General features: G+C 33.7%; 1 protein-coding gene across 2 annotated transcripts in view; it reads left to right on the top strand.

Moving 5' to 3' along the window:
• CD2AP (CD2 associated protein) overlaps positions 1-17,703 on the top strand; it is a 139,380-nt gene extending 121,677 nt beyond the window's left edge. For both annotated transcript variants that reach the window (XM_087438688.1, XM_087438689.1), the window contains exons 14-18: positions 3,513-3,625; positions 4,358-4,459; positions 5,520-5,701; positions 9,596-9,659; positions 15,010-17,703. In XM_087438688.1, coding sequence (XP_087294814.1) covers positions 3,513-3,625; positions 4,358-4,459; positions 5,520-5,701; positions 9,596-9,659; positions 15,010-15,051 — 503 coding nt within the window. In that variant the 3' untranslated portion in view covers positions 15,052-17,703. The remainder of the gene's footprint in view (positions 1-3,512; positions 3,626-4,357; positions 4,460-5,519; positions 5,702-9,595; positions 9,660-15,009) is intronic.
• Positions 17,704-21,606: the final 3,903 nt, after the last annotated feature.

The following is a 21,606-nucleotide window of genomic DNA, read 5'->3' on the forward strand; positions in this document are numbered from 1 at the left end:
AATGGTAACATAGCTATTACATTGAGAAAGCACAGCTGATGAAGTATTCTTAGAGTGTAGTAGTTTATCCTTTTTGATTGTTTTTCTGTGATAAATTCTTTTTGGATTAAAAGGAAATTTTAGAGACACATACATTATTTGATCCAAAAACTTTCATTGCTAAATAGGGAAATATTCTTTCTCTTCAATTCTGTTTGATAGTTGATCTATTTTCATTTGAATTACTTTTTCAATATTTATTGATTTTTTTTTTTCCCCAGAAAGAATTTATGGTGGGATTTTTCTAAAGATAACCTACCTACGGAGTGGTAGACACTATAAAAAGTGAACCTGTATCTAAACTAGGATGCAAAAACAAAACACCACACCCAAAAATGTAGAACTTACCTGGGAAATAGGAACAGAGATTAAAATTTCTGTTTTCTAATAATTTCCTTGGTAATATCATTATAGAGAGTATCATATAAGGCATTACTGAATTTTTATTTATCTATGCATGAAATTGTAAGTGTTGTATTGAGTTGTATTTTTATAGTGAAATATCTAAAAATAATATTTGGCATATTTTTCTTTTATCATTCCATAGAATTAAAATTGCCTCTTTCATTGTAATTACTGTCATATGCTGAAGACTAAAACTTGATTAAAAGGTGGTTTATTTTAGTTATAACTATATTAGTAAGTTGTTAATATATTGATTTATTACTCTGACCTCTAAGTAAATTGTAGTACTAAAACAACCCTTTGGAAGCTGTCTTGGTGTTCAGTGAGTAATAAAAAAAGACTTTTTTCTAATTTAATGTATATTGAAATTAATACTAATCATTTTTTCTTTTGAAAGACAAAAGAATAAATCTAAAATCTAATACGTATCTTATGTAAGTTTAGGTAAACTGCAATAGGTATATGCTGAACATTGAAATGCTTCTGTTCACTCTACAACTGTTCTTTTTCCTGCTTTGTAAAATAATTTTTTTGGTTTAGTCTTTTTTCTAGACATTCCTATCCTTGACTTTTCTTTCCAGATTTTGTTTCCTAGCCTGTTTGCCATGTTTCCCTCTTACGTGTCAGAAAATTATCCTACCTTTCTCCATTTTGGTAAGATGACAATTTATAAAAGAAATCAAAATAGTATATTCAGTATAAATAGGTGGTGCACATTGATTTTTCTTTGTAATTTTACTAAAAGTGTACATGTTTGTCTGTCTATTCTAACCCTTTTGGTTTTCCATTTTAAAATAAAATGAAATTTATGTTGGAAAAATTTTCCTGATTAAGTAGTGTAAGATATTCTTTTGATGGAAGTTTTATTTTAATTGGCAACCATAAAGGTCAGTTTATTTTCTCCTAAAATTTGATATTTCATTTTGATTTTTTAAAAATTCCGTGTCTTAGGCAATATGTAGAAATGTAAAATGGCTGGCAGAGTGACAGTGTGATTGTAAAAGTTAAGTAATTGTCATGCCTTTTATGCCATTTTTACAGTATGAATCCATTGTTATCACTCCTAGGTAAATTTAAAAGTGTTCAAATGTATCATGAGTCCAAAATGTGCACTATTTCATTTTACTAACCTAATGAATTAAATGGAGGACCTGAGAGAGTTTTAGAATAGTAAAATTATTTGTCTTGGTGTTGTAGTCCAAAACTGGACATAGGGAAGGCAATTTTACATGAGCATGGTGTATAATTTTGTAATCTACCTTTTATTTACCTTTTCAATTTCATTTATCTTCATCCCTTCCTATGTTTTTCTGTTTGTTTCTTTTTCTTTCTGCAAGTTGCTTAAATATGCATTTGAAAATAATCTCCACAGGCCAAAATGATTAGATTGTATTTTTCAAGGTTTTTTTGGTAGGTTTTTTTTAAATGTCAATACACATTTAAAAATTACATAGTGTAAAAAACACTTTTTAACCCTTCAAATGACAGCATATTTTTAACATCTTTTTAAATATTGCTTTCTTTGTTTATGAGATTTATAAATAAAATAAGAGAGATATTTAAATATATATTTAAACTCAAGGTCTTTCACATTTTATAATGCATTTTTCATTAAATCCATTGTGTTTTTTATTATGGTTTGTTATATTTTACAGTTACTTATAGACAGTTATTGAATGACTCAAGACAAAATTTAAACTGAGCACATTAGATTGCCTGTTGTGATATATTAGCCTAGTGACTAGATCCAAGATAAAACACACAAAGTAATCCAAGAATGTGAAGATGGAAAAGAATTAACAGAGGTCGACAAATAACTTAAAGTTGTTACAAAATGCATATTATCGGTGATACCTCTTTCTCTGCCTTACCTTTGTGTCCTCCATTCCTTTAAAAAAATATTCTCTTAAATACATTACTTTGAATATGAAAATTGATGAATAAGCATTGAGGGCAGTAATGATAAGTATCTTTAGATTTCTTTTAAGAAATAACAAATCACTGAATTGGGACATCTAACTATTTGACAGAAAGCATTATAAACATCCAGGCAATGGTAATGTGAAGGATGATTCCATACCTGGAAGAGTAGGCCAAAGATATCTGTTGCCGATATCGAGTATCTGAATTGTGATTAATATCCCTAGTTTGGAATCTGGGCTAAAGGAAGATTATATTGACAATGGAAGTGTCTGAAGTTACCCTTAGGGTTCTTGTATCACTCACAGATATCTGGGCTTCAGAATTGAAGATCAACTCCTTTAGCAAGGTTTTCTGGAACATCTAGAAAAAGGGAAGGTATTATATACCATTGTTTCAGAGATAAAGATTACCTACATTTGTCCTTAAACCTAAGTTCTTGGATCAAAGGTCAGCCAGCCTTTGATGGTGGGGAAACAAGTAGATGATCTGTGTAGCGTTTTCCCTTGGTATCTAATTTGCCTTAGATTTACAGCTATCTGAGAAGTGCAGTGCACTATAAACAGTTTGAGTCCCAGCTACAATATACTGTGCACGTACATACATACACACATAAAGACACACTAAATTATACTTTCACTTTATATTGACAAATGCTGTTGGAAAGCAACAGAGTCCTAGATATAGTTGAGTCCTTAAAATATGAATATTAGGATACTACTTGAAATTTAAAACAAATTTTGTATGTTAATTTTCTGATATATTGTAATTAATTATGAGTTGAAGAAGTAGATTATGTTTTTTTATAAGCAAGAACTTAAAATGACAGCTTTTTTATGCTACTACAATTTATGGTACAGATTTATATCTTTCAATAAGAACTTTTTGTTGAGGTCTAAGTCTCTATTAGAAACCTGGACTTTATATTGTTAATAAAGCCTTATACTATCCAGTGTATCAGGTAAAGAGGATGTGTGTTTTTAAGGGTGAGTGTTGTTTTCCAAATGCATATGAAAAGCACAGGTCCACTTGTGAGTCCTACAGCACTCTTTTTAATTTATTGTTTGTTGAAAATCCAGAAACATGCTTTTTTACCTTTTAAAATGTACAGTTATCTCTTAGTAGATATGTTTAATTTTATCCTGCAGATCCTGTAAATTTTGATGACATAGCTTCCTCAGAAAACTTGCTACATCTTACTGCAAACAGACCGAAAATGCCTGGAAGAAGATTGCCAGGCCGCTTCAATGGTGGACATTCTGTGAGTTACACTTACTGTTGTAAAATAGAATTTAGCAAATCCAGAGTCCTTCTGAGGATGAGAACGGGGGAGGATTTATAGCTCCACTAGAGTTAAAAAATCAGGAAAATAGTTGTTATACTGAGGTGGCAAATGGTTGTATTTAAGGAGATATGGGGAAAGAGCCCTGTTCATTTCAACAGTGTTTGAAATGGAAGGTTACAAAATCAGAAATAAAGAGTTGTCATGAGAAAGCACAGAGTCAAACCGTAACAACAGAGTACAAAGTCAAAAGGGGACGAGGGACCTGTGTAATCTACCAAACAACAATAATTCGAATTGAATGATACATATTCACTTTGGGAAAGGATGGGAACATTTTTTCCTCCGAAATAGTGTTTTTTATAGTACTAATCCTGGTATCTATATGTTTAACTTCTTTTTATGCTTTCTATACATTGCTTGTGATACTGGTAGTGCTTAGTGTTAATGTATTAGCTCTTAAGAACTATAGTGCTTTTAAATTACCTAAGTAGAAAAAAATTTTGTTGCTAAGAGGCAAGCTGCTTTTGCCCTCAAGATATGCAAGTGTGTTATTCAATTTGAAATTATGTAACATCCTGATAACAATAATGGAATATTTGGAACAGTAGCTTGTGAAAACAGTGATAAAAGTTATTTTATTATCCAAATGCTTACTACCTTCTCCTTCTTTGGTGTTTTCTGTTTTCTTGATTTTTAAAAATCATTTAGCCAACTCAAAGCCCAGAAAAAATCTTGAAGTTATCAAAAGAAGACGATAGTGCCAACTTAAAGCCATCTGAATTTAAAAGGGATTCATGCTACTCTCCAAAGGTGAGGTGCACTGTGATCTAAGATTTGTATGATTTGTACCATTCTTTGTGAAAATCTAAATTGTGGAATTTAAAGTGTCCTTTAAGAATTATTTTTTCTGCCAAGAAATAAAATAACTGCTGCTAAAAAATTGAGTTGTTAAACTTGTCATACTGTTCTCTGTAGATCTTTTTTTAAAAGAGCTTACATTATTTTAAATGAGTAATATAAATGTTACATGTTGCATATTTTTAAGGCGTATATTTATACATCTGTTGCATTTTCCCGTTAAACATACACTCTTTAGGTCAGAAGCTATCACTTGTGTACTCCTTACCTAGCTTGGTGCTTGGCACCATAATCACTGAATATATACTGGAATGAATGGCAGAATACATGGATTCTTCCATCTGTTACATGGTGTTAAGACTCTTTAAATTCTTGCCGTTTTTAAGATAGTATTACCACAGTTGACATACATCTTACATTTAAGAAGGTCATGTTTCTTCCTCAAATTCATTCTAGGGCATTTGGCTGCTATCCCCGTTAATCAGATACACTTAATCTGATTCTCTCAGCAGTCTATTGAAATTTTACTTGCTGTTATTTTAGTGAAATAGTAAGAGTGTCAGGCTATTTATTCATTTTAATGCATCTTCCATGGACTTACTAAATTCTTCATAATTACTTTCAAGTGAAGCTCTTTGGATATTCTAAATGATAACTGTTTAATATGGAGGATCAAAACAACACCTTAATAATGCTGATATATTCGTGCTTCTAGATGCTCCACTAGACACACCATTCATTAGAGAAATCTACTGAGTATTTTCTTTTCTTTTTTTTTTTTTAAATAAAGCCCTTGTCATTTCTCACAAAATCCCCTACTGATTGCAAGTTTATTCTTTGGTTGTTTGGTGGTTTTTCTGGTTGTGAGCATTAAACTGCTTTTTGAATTTCCAAATTTACATTTCTCTTGAAGTATTACTTTATCTCCATACTATAATCTGTTGAAGTTAGATATAATATTAAATGTAAATGCAAATAAAATCAGAAAATTTTCTGTTTATTATGTTTTCAGCCATCTGTGTACCTTTCAACACCTTCAAGTGCTTCTAAACCAAATATGGCTGCTTTTGTAACTTCATTAGAAATCAAAGCTAAAGTAGAATCAGATGATGGGAAAAAAAATTCCCTGGATGAACTTAGAGCTCAGATTATTGAGTTGCTGTGCACTGTAGAAGCACTGAAAAAGGATCATGGGTAAGTAGCTCTTGTTTTCTTTTTTGAGTATTGCTTAACACATGTGTAAAGAATTCTTCCAAATCATATGAAGTAAAGATGTAGTCTGTCAAGTTTCTGGTATGAGCAAGTATGTTTTCAAAGAAATTTTCACTAATAGTGCTTCTCTCCCCTTGACAAAAAAATTGCATTAGAAAACTTGTCCCAGTAGCCCAGTTATAGAAGAGGTATGTACGTACCTATAATTTAAGGCTAGAAATCTTCTGGTCAAACACAGGGGTTAATTAGTCTTAAAAATATTAGGAAAAGCCATATTGTATTTTAGATCTGGGGTGTATCTAATATATACAGTCATACATCATATAACGACGTTTCAGTCAACAGCGGATCGCATATACGACGGTGGTCCCATAAGATTAGGACCATGTAGCCTAGCTATGTAGTAGGCCATACCATCTAGGTCTGTGTAAGTATACTTTGTTCTGACAATGATGAAATCGCCTAACGACACATTTCACAGAATGTATCCCTGTCATTAAGCGACTAACGACTGTATTTAGTTTACTTCTCAGAGGACTTTGATCACTGTTTCTGCTGGAGTTGAGTTGGATATTTATAAAACAAATGGGTTGGAATAGGTGATCTCTAAGACCCTTCTCTTAACTCTGGAAGTTTTTGATAATTGTGTTTGGTGAGACATACTGTAAGTGAAAGTTAAGGACTTGCTAGAGCTAAAAATTAAAAATTTACCTACTGTAGCCCCCCTCCCTTCTTTTAAATGAAGAGATAAAGGTTCAGACAGGTACAGTTGTTTACCTAAGATCATACAGCTCTTAAATGGCAGAGGTAGAACTCAAACCCATATCTTCTGTTGGTTTAGAGATCTCTATAACCATTATTATTTGAGTTTTAAGACTTAACATTTTAGACATAATTCTGCAAAAGCCCAGTAGGTAAAACAAATCACATATCAGTCTAACTGAACTGAAGGTGAGTGTTCAGGTGCTCTTCCTATATCTCACCTTCCCCTGTAGCCTCTAAAAGTATTTCATTGACTATGGAATCTGGTATAAAAGTCAGTGCCAGGAGACCATGTTACCTCTGAGCTTGAATTACAATTTCTCCCCCAATTCTCAGTTGACATTGGATTCTTTATTAAAAACAGTATTGAGATTAACAATATGATGTCTTTGTAGTTTGCAGAGCACTTTTACAGACATCTCTTAGAAACAAAATCTATCTTGAATGACTACTTAAAAAAATATATTATGCATATATATATCATATATTGAGAGAGTGTAATTTGATAGATGATGGGTCTTTCTGGAAGCCTTCAGTTTATCTGTTTTGAGTCTGGAAATTTTTTCACAGTATGCATATTATAAGCTAAGTTCATTCATCCAGTAAATATTTATTTAAAGAAGCACCACCCGTTTACCGCTTGGAGAACTTGGGTGATTTATTGATTTTGACATTTTACTTTTTGTTTTGTGAGGAAGATTAGCCCTGAGCTAACATCTGATGCCAATCGTCCTCTCTTTGCTGAGGAAGACTGGCCCTGGGCTAACATCCGTGCCCATCTTCCTCCACTTTATATGGGATGCCGCCACAGCATGGCTTGACAAGCGGTGCGTCGGTGCACGCCTGGGATCCAAACCTGCGAACCCTGGGCCGCCGAAGTGGAGCATGCAAACTTAACCACTACGCCACCTGGCCAGCCCTGACATTGTACATTTTTAATACAAAGTATGCTATTTTTAATGAACTAGTAATTACTTATACAGATTGCCTGTAGGTGCTCTTAAATTAATTGTAGGATGAATAATTGTAGGATGAATAAAATACTTATGATTTATATATATTTGAAAACATATATATCGAATATTTTAGAAGTCTTCCCGAAGAGTATTTTCAAAGTCTTGAGTTCCTCTGGGAAAATGAAATGGATGGCAGTTTTTTAAATGTGAAAAAGAAGAACATCACGGGAGAATGGATAAATATATACGGGTATATTGATACAGAGAAATACTATACAGTATACAGCAATAAAAATAAATGAATTGTGGCTACATATGTCAACATGAATTAATCTAAAAAACGTTGGGGGCAGGGAAAGCAAGTCATAGACATGCATATAGTATTATGTCATTTACAATGAAGTTGAAAAGCATACAAAACGAAACAGTATATTGTTTCAAGATATATTTGTATATGTGGTAAAATTAGAAAGAAAAGAAAAGGAATAATACTGTGAAGGAGAGGGAGAAAATGGGATTGAGGAGGGAGGGTCACTTTGGGTATCAGAGGTATTGGTAATATTTTATTTCTTAAGCTGACTTGGAGTTCTTAGGTTTTTGCTTTATATTATTATATCTTTATAGTTTACAAATATATAAATAGTCTTTGTGCCTTCAGTATTAACACCTAAAATGCATAGAACAAGTCATTAAAAAATTGAAGGAGATTAACATTTGGAAAGATTGGCGGAGACATACATTAGTAATCTATTTCATGAATAGAAAAACTATAGAGCGAGATGTATGGTTTGATCCGATTCTTGTAAAAAGAAAACACATAAAATTTTTATATTTGTGTGTTTTAAAAATAGCAATAAAAATGTGAGACTAGTACTAAATTATCAGATCAAAAAGCAAATAATTAGAATAATGTAACACTATTATATAAATAGAGCAGGATAAATATTCTATGAATAGATCCTAATTTAGATATAAATTAAATTTATAATAAACTCAGAATAATACAATAATTGAAAAAGGAAGCATTATTTAATTTAGTGATAACCTCATGGCAATATGAAGTTAATTAGCTTAGAAGCACATTTTATATCACATCCCAAAATAAACTGTAGGTAAATTTCAGTTAATTATTATTATAAAAATTATAGTCAGTAGAAAACAGTAGAAAATTTACTCCGAATATAGAGAAATCGTTTTCTAATCATTAAAACCATGGAAGAAATTAGTTTTGAAACTCTATAATTTAAAACTTCCTTCCTTTCTCATGTATTCTTTCTTCATGAGAGTTTTCATGAGTTCTGAGGCTATTATTTCTGCAGTGCTCTTTGAAGAGAATTTTCCTAGTATATGTTAAGAGGCCGAAAATGTCCCTACTTTTTGATTTAGAAGTATGATATATTGATGTATTCATGATGTTAAGTAAATGCCTGTTCGTCTCATTCCTTCTGTTCCCCCAAACAAACAAAAAACCTGAATGTTTGAATACCAAACAACAGTTATTGGAACTATTATAATTTTAGCAGCATGGAAATGTTTTAAAATACTTTGTGAAAAGACAATGTAGAATATATACTTACTTATGGAGAGAAAAATGACTATATAAAAAGATAGAAGGGAACACAGAAAAATGAAAACATGAGTTAAGAAGGAGGAATTGTTGGCTGAAGTTTTTTGTTTATTGTTTTGGTTTTTGGATTTTAGTGTAATATTTAACTTAAAAAAATAGAGAAAAAGAAATGTAAAGTCCAGGTTATTCTATTGAATAAGCTAATTTGCTTTGTACTGTGACATATTTTGACATTTAGTTTACCAAATTGTTTGGGCTCTGGAGTGTCCAGCCTGGGAAATGCATGATAACTGAATATGGAAAATTGCTTCTGAAAGCCAGTGATATTTCTTTATTTTATCATGAGCTACTTTGTATTCACTTAAAAATTTCTTTATCTCAGATAGGTTTGCCATGGTTTTGCTGAGTTTTTAACTGTCATATTGAACCATTCCAACTAGAGAATTTGGTATTTTTCTTAATCAACATGGCTATTTCCCTTAGAAAGTTTTCGCCATGTTCTGAAATGTCAGACAACAGAGCTCCTGTTGATATTAGTCAAATATATTGTTTAATTGAAAGACTAACAGTAGTAAATACTTTATTTTTTAGGAAAGAACTGGAAAAACTGCGAAAAGATTTGGAAGAAGAGAAGGCAATGAGAAGTAATCTAGAGGTAATTCATTTCTCCAGCATTGAGATTGTAGTTAGCATAAACTAGACATGTTTTTTCCAACCCAACTGGTTGATTGGTTCCACTACAGATTATACTGTCTTACTTCAGTTTGATACTCTCTGCTGCTTGGTAGCCATTTAATTAATCTCTTGTTGACTCCCTGTCAGACATTCCGTTCACTCATTCAGCAAATATTTTTTGAGCACTATCATAGGCAATGCATGAGACACAAGGTATACATTCATGAATAAAACAAACATGGTTCTTGCCTCTTAAGAGCGTCTAGTTCTAGCTCTTTTACACTTAACACTGCTTCTTTCTTGAGCTTTAGTTCTCTTTTCTTCTCGAGGAAACTTTTTTCTTTTTTTTCGCCCGGCGGCAGGGCTTGTTATGATCGTGGTGGTAATAGGATGGCTGTAAATTTGCTGGCTTGGATTTCTCACTGAGAGTTTACTTTCTAATGTCATCATCTTTACTCTCTGCTGATGATTGACAATTTTACTTATTTTCTTTATCTTTCTTAATTTTTTTCATTCTTCATTTGTGTTTTTCTTTTCTGCATATCTCGGAGAAAGCGTGTCCTGCCTTTTTTCAGAGGCTGTTCCCATTCTGTATTTAAGTATTTCATACTCCTCCCTATTTTTACCTGCCTCATTACTTACCCAGGTTTTTTTTTGTCAGTACTGTGAAAAAGAGAGAACATGGGACTTGCAGTTAAAAAACTTGAGTTCCTCTTCCCATTTACATTGGTGACTTTTAGTTCTAAATTGTGTGTCAATTAAGCTTAGCACTTTCTGTACATTATCTCATTGGACACACGTAACAACTTGTAAGGATTATTGTTCCTATTTTAAGGGTGAGGAAACTAGGATTTAGAATGGTTACATCAGCAGTGGAGCTGAAATTTTTAACAGTAGCAGCCAGGCTTCAGAACCTTTGCTTTTAGGGATTAGGTTATGTTGTTTGAACCTGAGGAAGTCACTTAATCTTCTTTAGCTTTAGTTGTTGAGATAATATATGTGAAGGTATTTGGTAAATTATCAAAACTCCATTTTTACTGTTAGATCTGACGCGTCTCCTGTATTGGCACTTGCTCTTCTTTCCAAGAAAATACTCAATTTCTTGCCATATTCAGAAAACGAAGAAAAGCCTCCTTTCAGGTCCAACTGCCCTCTTGATCTACTGTGGTTTTTTCTTTTCATTTGGGGTTCATTTATTGCAAACCAAAAACAGCATACATTTCTAGTCTCTTATTCTTCACCTTTAATTCAGTGCTTAAACCCTTGCCTTTAGGTTTACTAATGACAGCTCCAGTGCCTCTTCAGTTCCTACAGCATTTCACATTTTTACCACTGCCGCCTTTTCAGAGGTTTGTCTTTGTTTATGTGATCCTGCATTCTTCTGTCTCTAACTTCTCTCTGTCTTCTTCCTTTCTTGTAACCTGAGAGATATTCCTTCAGTACTATCCTTGGCCCTCCTCTCTCTGCATTCACTCTTTGGTTCATTTGCCAGCTTCTATCCTGTGTCTCTAGCTATTAGTCTCCCTGGATGTTCCACTGTGAACTCAGGCTTAGCATGTCCCCTATTAAATTTATCTTCCTTTTCTGTTCTTCTGATTTTCTGTTTCTGTTGATGGTTTCATTGCCCTTCTAGTTATGCAGACATGGTATTTCTGTTCTCTTCTAATTCCATTCACTTTCAGGCCTATTAGATTTACTCCCTAACCTTTGTCTCTTTATTCCCACTATTTCTGTCCTTTTCTTATGCTCTTTATCTTCTGTTTAGCTTGCTTAAATTTCTCTCATTCTTATCTCAAACTAATCTTTCCTCGCTTAGTACTTTCAAAAGCTTTCTATTACTTGCTGAATAAACGTCAAACTTCTTGACTTGGCATATGAGTTCTTTTAAGTCCTGGTCCTAGTTTATCTTTCTTTCCTCGCTTGCTGATCCTCAGTTGTCTCTTAGAGTTAATTTGTCTAAATTTTTACTCTTACTGTGTTTTCCTGGATTTTCCTTTTGTCTCATGTTCTCATGCCCAAGTTCTACAGATTCTCAAGGCCCAGTTCTAACAATCACCTTCATTAAGTTGGTACCCAGTCTTCTTCTGATTAAAAGTAATTTTGTCTTCTCCCAAATTCATGTCCTTTACTTTTGTAAGAGAAGAATAAATAATTTTCTGTCTTATCACTGTTACATTATATACTTATTTTGCCCATCTTCTAGACTGTAAGTGTTGGAGGTGGGATCTGTGTCTGTTTTGTCTTTGCCCATAGCTCCTTGCACAGTGCTATATGCATATTAGATGGCTAATAAATTTTTGTTGAATTAATAAATGTTAGAGGATACATATTAAAATAAACGTCTTAAATTCCCAGTGTGTAATATGGTAGAAATTGAGAAATTAAAAAAAAAATGCTTGACTTTCCTACCTTAATTTTATACATATACATTTATATTCATACAATGTAAACAAGAGGAACTAATACAGTTAAATTTGTACAGTCATGCATCACTTAACAACGTGGGTGTTGTTCTGAGAAATGGGTTGTTAGGTGATTTTTGTCCTTGTGCAAACATTATAGAGTGTGCTTACACAAACCTAGATGGTATAGCCTACTACATACCTAGCCTCTATGGTACTAATCTTTGGGACCACTCTCATGTGATCTGGCATTGACTGAAATGTCATTATATGGTACATGACTGTATATATAATTTAGTTTATCGTAAAAATTATGAGTCAAATGAATTGTTCCTTTTTTGAAGAATTTCATTTGATTCAATTTTTCCGGCAAAAGCAGCTGTTACTTAGCCTCTCACTGACTTATATTATAAATTTTTTTTCCTAATGGGGAAAGTTTGACCCTTCTATTGTAAAAACACACTTAATAAGGCATTAGAGTTTTAGGATCATATGTTTAAAGGAGAAATTATATTTCCCCAAAGATTAAAAGTAGTACTTTGAACTACTATAAAGTTAACCATATATGGCATTAAATTATACTGAAGAGTGATAAAAAGAACTGTAGATGAACAATGAACATAAATGTACTAGAAGAGAAACTCTAGCCATATAAATATTTGCCTGATACCTAAATTTATGTGACAAATAGCAGTCTGTAAGGAGTATTACTGGCTACATGCAGGGTTATTCTTCCCACTCCTTGCTCCGTCTTCCACCAGTGTTTTTTCTTACTGTTTTCTATGCATTCCCTCCCATTAAAATTGGTACGGTTGAGGGGCTGGCCCAGTGGTGTAGCAGTTAAGTTCATGCGCTCCGCTTTGGCGGCCAGGGGTTCACAGATTTGGATCCTGGGCGTGGACTGACGCACTGCTCATCAAGCTATGCTGTGGTGGTGTCCCATATAAAGTAGAGGAGGATGGGCACGGATGTCAGCCCAGGGCCAGTCTTCCTCAGCAAAAAGAGGAGGATTGGCAACAGATGTTGCTCAGGGCTAATCTTCCTCACACACACACAAAAAAAGGTACAGTTGGTTAATGATCTTTGGAATAGAGACAGTAATAGCACATTAGGCTGAAGATTGAAGGTATTTTGTCTCAATCCAGGGTAAAGACTGAGACTTGTCCCAAACCAGTGCTGCTAAAATGTTTACCTAATAATCATATTAGTTGAAGAGTAATATCAGAAAAGATCCTGAAATTAACAAACCATTCTTGGGCTGGCCCCGTGGCTTAGCTGTTAAGTGCGTGCGCTCCGCTGCTGGCGGCCTGGTTTTGGATCCTGGGCGCGCACCGACACACCGCTTCTCCGGCCATGCTGAGGCCGCGTCCCACATACAGCAACTAGAAGGATGTGCAACTGTGACATACAACTATCTACTGGGGCTTTGGGGGAAAAATAAATAAATAAAATTATAAAAAAAAAAAAACAAAATAAAACCAAACCATTCTTGAATGGTTAGAGAATCCCTTAGGAGATTGTGAGCATATTGAAATTATACTTTTTGACTGTGGCACAATGCTCATCATTTAATAATGAACTGTCAGAGGTTAGCCATAGCATGTATTATTTGTATGCATTGTTGGGGAGAGGGATGATGCTATCAGGAGAAGGTAAGGCCTAAATATTTCCCTGTGCAGTGAAAGGTCAAAGATGATCCAAATATTATATAATTGGGAAGGAGTATAAAAACTGTGGGCTTTAGAGCCTTAGACGTTACCAATACAAGTTCTTTGCCACTTGCTGGTGTGGAACCATTGGCATGGTATTTAATCTCTTTGAGCCTCAACTTTGGTATTTGTAAAGTGTCAAAATTAAATAACTCTTTGCAGTTATTGTGAATGTTTAATGAATATTCCTAAGTTTCTTTTTTTTTTTTTTTGGTGAGGAAGATCAGCCCTGAGCTAACATCTGCCAATCCTCCTCTTTTTGCTGAGGAAGACTGGCCCTGGGCTAACATCTGTGCCCATCTTCCTCCACTTTATATGGGACGCCGCCACAGCGTGGCCTGGCAAGCGGTGCGTCGGTGCGCGCCCGGGATCTGAACCTGGGCCCCCAGCAGCAGAGCGTGCGCACTTAACTGCTACGCCACGGGGCTGGCCCCCTAAGTCTCTTAAATTGCGAATTTCTGTTAAGTGAAGGATGCCTTCTGCATAAAGGTGGAAGTATTTCCAACACATTGGCTAAATCTTAAATATATTCCTGGGCTTTAAAGATAATTTAATCTAGAAACATAATGTTTATGATGAGAAAATTGAGACCAAGTGAGATGAAGTGATTTCTCAATATCGTATAGGAGGTAAGTGAAAAACAGAACTGAACTGGTCCTTTATTATTATTTTTATTGTTCTGTACCATCCCCTTTGCTTAATTGCAGGTATGTGTACATTTCTTAATTTGGTTTCAAGGGTTCTCTTGTTCTCTGTAGGGCTGATTTTCTTATAGGTCTTTGAAATGCTCACATTACTTAACATTGTTCTGAATGAAACAACTATAGTTGCCTTTTTCTTGTTGTCACCTGCTATTTAGGAACTTGCATTGTGACGTTTTCTTCTGTTGAACTTTTCATATATTTATTACACCATTGGAAATTAGAGTTTAGGATGGAAATCAAAATCTGGAGGCTTGAAAGTATGATCAGATCGTAATGGCATAGGATAAAATAAACTTCACTGAAGAAACTTTACTAAAGAAACTACAGATTTTGAGTGCAGTCTATTATGCTTCCATTTTGTTATTTTAAACCACCAAACCAATATTCTTCCTTTAAGTTTTAATCTTATAATACTAAAATCTTGTGTTAATAAAATTTTGTCATGTTTCAAATAAAAGAGAACTTAAGTAGAAAACATATTTTTTCTGTTGCTCAGTTTATGTTTTGTATTTTAGGTGGAAATAGAGAAGCTGAAAAAAGCAGTCTTGTCTTCTTGAAGTGTTCTTAATGTTCCAGGGATTCAGAAGCAACACTATGAACTTCAGCTGACTTATTACTTAAAAATAACAACTGCTGATGTCGTGATAAATATATGAACTATAATATCTATAGAAAAGTAGGAGGAAGGTGATTTTTTTTATATATTTTGTTTTGCCAATATGAAAAAAAAGAGGCCTTATTATGTGCTGGGATTGCAAACTTTTTTTTTTTAGTTTGCTCAGAAATACTACTGAATCTGTATACAAAGGAAAGAAAGTTCACAATAGTTTTTTTATTGAAACTTGTAGTATTATTTTTAAAGAGATCTGTGTTATAAATATGGTGATATCTCTACAAATAATCTGTAAAATATACTATTTGAGAGGGACAGATTAGCTTTATAGTAACTATAGTCACTACTTTTCCCATAATACATAAGGGATATAAACTTTGTATATATATTTTTACCATTAGCTTCTTACCCAGGGTTACACTGTTGTGCCTGTTTGTTTGCAGTGCTGTTTATACTCTGAGTGATGAAATAGGAGTTTCCTAGCTATAAATGAGATTACTCACCCATGCATATAGTAATAACTAATGAAATAATCAAAATAATTTCTTTGACTTTTAAAATATTTTATATTGCTTGCACTATAGGATTCATAAAAGGAATTCAGTTAAAATGTATTATTAAATATATTTGGGAAAATATGAGCTATATTTTAAATTCATTAGGCCTAAGGAACTAAAAATGTCAATTTAACCCTTAACTTGTTGTGCCTAGAAACTACAGCACATATAATATGCAAACACCAGCCTTATTGCTGTACTTGTCTGCTTAATTTTACAGGCTCAAATATTACTTTATTTCATGATTTTGTGCCCCTTCTTTTGATTTTTAATAATGGAGATGTTAGGAAAACAAAACTCAAAACTTTCAGAACTTCATTGTGAGGTTTCATACTTGCACAAGTTATCATCATGTAAATAACTCAGGTTTTTACAATGTGTAATTTACCTAATAGACCAAACTAACTGGTGGAGGTATTTTGGGCTGTCATTTAGGTACCAACTTTATAAAGAGTGTTAGTATATCATAAAATGTAACATTACAGCTTATTTAAAACCAAATATAGTTGACCATATTCAAAATGCATTTTTACAAAATGGATGAATTAGCAGTTTCTTCAGAGTCGCTTAGGAATAATTGAATGTTTTAAAATGTTATGTCTATAGATAATACATCTCAAAACGTGGGTTTATATTAAAAGTAGAATTTTTTTTCATTTGCAAAAAAAATAGATTTTAAGCTCTATTATAGCAAATGACTTGCAGATTTTGAGTACCATCTGTCATGCTTCCATTTCGTTATTTTAAACCACCAAACCAATATTTTTCCTTTGTTTTAATCTTATAATACTAAAATCTTGTGTTAATGAAATTTTGTCATGTTGTTTCAAATAAAAGAGAACTTAAGTAGAAGATAATAGAAACTCCAGTATATAATTACTTAATGTTAAATTCACAACTTACATTAAATCTGTGCATTGAGTACGTACATTTTAACTCTTTAAAGTCCTTGAGCTTTTCTGATGAGGTCACTACTGAACAAAATTGTTTACTCCTGTTCTAATGTTTTTAAATGACTTTCAAATGAATGCCTTCCTTCTTGTTAAATAAATTAGAGCTTATTTTCTTTTAATGAAAGTCCTTAGGTGGAAATAAAAACAGTGTATACCTGAAATCATCTTCCTGCTTTCTGACCGGAAACTCTATTAAGTGACCCCTCCTCACCCTAATAATGGGGTGGGGGAAGTTTCCAACAGATTTCACGCTATTCTTAAATTTTTGTTGGTTATTTTCTCACTCTTGTGTGAAATCAAGATGGTCATGAGTACTGAAATACATTTCAAGTATTTGCTTGTATACTTCTCAGTCAGAATAGAAAAGTAAATAATGTGTCTCTATTTTTCTGCCCTTGAACAAATAGTAGAGAAAAGAAAACCAAACAAACTCAAACTCAAAGGGAAGAATGATTACTTTAATCTAGCAATTTACCAGTATTTGCTCTTGATATGGGAATTTTATTAATTCCTATTCATAAAGTTCATATCACAAAATAGTATGTAATAATAGCCTTTACTTGGAAGTAAATCATTATTTTGTTCTATGAGTGAGTATAAATCACACACTAGAGGTGAACGGCATGGAATCTGTCATTGCCACATTATCAGTGAATGTATTGTTCAAGTTTGGTATTCTTTGAAACACATAATATTACTAGTTTTCCTAATCGTATTTCAACGTTAAGAGTATTGTGTTTGTGTGCGTGTGTATGACCACTAAGCTTCAGTCTTACTCTAAAGCTGTTACCTCTTTACAAAATTTAAGTCTGAAGGTAGGAAGAGAGAATAGGCCTGGTGTAATAAAGGATTTTCTCTTTTTTATGCTTCTTACTGTGATCAAAGAAAAGAAACCCCAAGTGCTCTCTCTAGATTTGTTAGTAAACATTTTATGCTTGCATTTAAACTTGAAATGTATGAACAGAATGAGACAATCAGTTAAAATCAGAAATGAGAAGTGTTAAAAATTTAATGGCCTTGTTTTGCTGTAGCAATAAAATGACCAAGTGCAATGACTTGATTTAATAAAATCATCTTTTAAAAGTTGCTGCTATGAATATTTTTAGCCATAAAATTTTACCCTTGTTTTAGCCTGACTTGCCTTCAATAGCTATTATGTAATGCAGTTGGTTTGTGGTATTCTAACATTCCAAAAAAATAATAATAAAATATATATATGTGGGGAAACTCAAAATAGTATACTTCACTGACTTGTTTACAGGTGCTGTAAAAAAAAGCATGCTTCTCCCTCAAAAAGAAAAATTAATAAAGAATAGTATTGCCAGTTGTGTCAGTCTTTATTGGTTATTTTCATTAACTTCAGCATATGCTTAATGCAGAGTATGATGAAAATGATATTACTTTGAGTTTTCCAAATAAAAGAAACAATGTAAATAGTAAGATGAAAGTATTAAGAGTTCTAGACCTGTTTGACATTTACTGAACCTTTGTGAGTCTGTATTTTCACCTGAAACCATATATGAGATGATCATTTCTACCCCACAGGATTATTGGGAGAATTTGAAATGATTTATATAAAGTACCTTATTGAGTGCTTGGCATAGAGTAGATTTTTTCTAAAAAAATGGAAGCTGCTATTTTACTCTTCTCAAAAGCATTTTACAATGATGGATATGATGTAAATTAGATGGATAAGATTGAGAGAAAGGAGGCGTAGTACTTCCTCTCCCTCTGTTTTTGAATACAGCATCCCTTTCTTGTGGGGAGATGCTCCCTTCATTTGTGTTATATTCAGAATGGAGCTGCTACCATCTTACAGATTCCACCTCCCTGACCACCCAGTGATGGGCCCAAGGGAGAGTACTTTGCCAACTGGAGTTGTTGACTCAGAGACTGAGATTTTAAAAATTTAAAAGAAAAAGAGCTAATCTCAGTGTGGGACCTCTCCACAGTTATATTTTTCTGTCATCTGGAAAAAGCTGATTTGAAACAACCAAACTTTTAATAGAGTGCAAAGAGACGGAAACAGAATGCAGAAGGATTTTAAAACTGATTACAGTCATTCCTGAGCCCCAGCTACCCAACCATTGCTTGATTCCTTAAGCATAAACTTGCTCCTAAACTTGTTGGGTTTCTGAACCCACAGCTGGAAGTCCTGGTATAAATACAGAGAAAAAGATAGAGTCAGGAAGACATCAGGGCTCATGTGCTCTTGCTGAAAATATGCCACATACATGACTCTAGGTTTTCTAGAACGCCAGTGGAAGATTTGAGTCAGAAAAGGGAATGACACCACTATGAAGCAATATGGAAAATGTATGACAAGTCATTTAAGTTAAAAAAAATTAGTTTGAAAACTTCTGTTTGCTTCTTATTGGCCTTTGTAAACACTGGGCATAAATTAAACCTTGCAGGCACATGATGGTAAAGTTTTGAATTATAGAATTTTAGTGTTTGAAGGGACATTAGAGATTGTCTAATCCAACCCTTGCAGATGATTTTGTCTGAAGATACAATTTGCAGATTTAGTCCTATTCTAGGAAATAAAAGCAGAAAGCAATTTAACTCAGATGGATCTATTAGGCTTTATTATTTGCTAATTAAGATTTAAGAGCCTAGACTGGGTCTGGGTGTTTTAACTTTTTTCTGAATCCTAACCATTATTGCTTTGCTTTTACCACTAACACCTTTGTTGTGAATATGCTTGTTGTATATAAGGAAAATAAATTTAGAAATTAGATATCAGTATTTTTTGTATAGAACCAATGATTTTTTCTGTCACAGAAGGTGTTGTGGTTTTCATTTTGCAACTATTGGGTGGTATTCTTTCCTATCAGGTTCCAAGTGTTTTTTATTAGCTACATTTCAGTTCCTAGAAAATAGTGTGAATAAAGTTATTAAAAGTAAAACTATATTTTAAGTGCACTGAGTAACTTAAGTTTTTAATAAAGGAACTCAGTTGTTATCATTTCATTCTGTAGTGTATTTTTAGAAATATTCCTAGACGATAATTGAACAGAATGCAAATATTTACAATCTGATATGACAGTTTTACTCTTTCCTCTCCCTTGACACCAATTAAAACAATAAATAGAATTAAAAATAGCCTTAATAGATTGAAAAAAGACTTAAGATAAAAACATCCCTCTCAAATAAGGAAACAACTACAATGTATAATAATATAGTATCTCCCAAATGCTTGGAGTTTTTGGAACAAAGCGAAGGACAGCCTGAAATCTGACATAAGCCTTCCCAGATCTTGTGCCAGATGCAGGTTTCTCTGAAATGTCCGTCTGATCTTCTTAGGCCCAGATAGCAGAATGGCAGGGGATGTGGAATGGAGAAAGAAGCCACACTAACTGGAAGCCCTACTAATATGAAGGCTGAAAACAGAGGAGAGGAGACGTGCTCCTAGGAAAGACGACAGATGTGATGAGAGGGTGTTTTAGATAACATACTGAATTAAAGCCATGGTTAGTTCTCCCCTGCTCCTCCCTGTGCTAGTCAGCTAATAACTAACACCATTCAAAGGTGAGTAATCACACACACCACACAGAAGCATCTTGATAGACACGTGTTCAATATCTAAATCTGATCACAGATCTATCTCACTTGTAAAGATTTGGTATCAGGAGATTATCAACCTTAATGCATTATATGAAATGATGAGAGAAAAAATGATTGGACTGACAGGCGGGGCGGCAGGGGAGGGCCGAGCATTTCTTTGGGAGTGTGGTGGTGGAGAATACAGCGACAGTTTGGTACCACTGCCTTGGTTCATGGGGACACACCAAACAGTTCTACCCACTACTGCATTTGCACCATCGGTGCAAATGTCAACAGTGAAAAAAGTAACAGTAGTGTTAGGAGAGTGGTTTTGACCTTGTGGACCACACTTTTAAGAACTGACCTAAAGCAACCTAGTATGGTCCCCAGCGTATAGTAGATAATCAGTAAATGTTTAGTGGATGGATCAATAAATGAATGACAGAGAGGATATGGCCCCTGTTCATTACCCCTCTCTCCTGCCATTTCTTCTTCAACTACTCAAGGATTCAAATTGAAGTAGCTTCTCAGGACTAACCACTCTCATGGCCAATTGTTATAAAATAGGCATGCTTCCAGGGACCCTGCATTAGGCTATTAAAATGCTTTTACCACATTTGCTATACTGGGCTTTAAGTGGTCAGTTTAATTATCCTAAGGTTCATAGTCAACTTACCTTTACTCTAGAAATAGGCGTCATGTCAAATAATAATAGCTACTGTTTGTATTGTGCTTATCATGTACCAAGCACTGTTGCAAGTAATCTCTATCTAAATCTATTTCTATCTAAATCTACCTATCTATCTATGTAATGATCTAAACTCTTCTGTGTGATAGGTACTCTTACTGTCCTTCACATAGGTGGAAACAGGCTCAGAGAGGTTAGGCAACTTGGCCAAGGCCACTCAGCTACCAAGGGATGGAGCTAAACCCAGACAGGCAGGTTTTGAAGCCTGTGCTCTTGATTATATGCTGTCCGTACATAGATAATGTACAGGAAAGGAGGAGCCTGAATTGGGAAATTTTTCAAGTCTTAGTTTTTTCATTCTTTGTAATCTTGATTATCGCTGAGTATCAAATTTTCCATCGGTAAGGAAGTTAGACGAAATAATTTACAAAGACCGGTTTCAGTGATCCCACAGTCTGTTTAGATTTCTCTGTGTGACATGGCCACACATAAGTTAAGATTTTAGGGAAAATTCTTTGTTCCTTAGTGTACATCTTTGCAAACTTAAATGATTTTTGTGGTTTTTCAATAAAGACACAAAAAACAAAAACCCTTCGTAGCTTCCAGAAGGAAATTAAATGACCACTAGGTGGCAGTCAAATAAAGCTAAGCTTCTTTTGTGCATCTTGAGTAAACCCCAAATAAGTGTAGAAACTGCAAATAAAATCATAGAGGGCTCCGACCCACTGCATTCACCCATAACTGGGACACAACCG

The sequence above is a fragment of the Ceratotherium simum genome, chromosome 13, assembly GCF_057802395.1.
Source record: "Ceratotherium simum simum isolate JZ-2026a chromosome 13, ASM5780239v1, whole genome shotgun sequence".
NCBI classification, from domain to species: domain Eukaryota; kingdom Metazoa; phylum Chordata; class Mammalia; order Perissodactyla; family Rhinocerotidae; genus Ceratotherium; species Ceratotherium simum.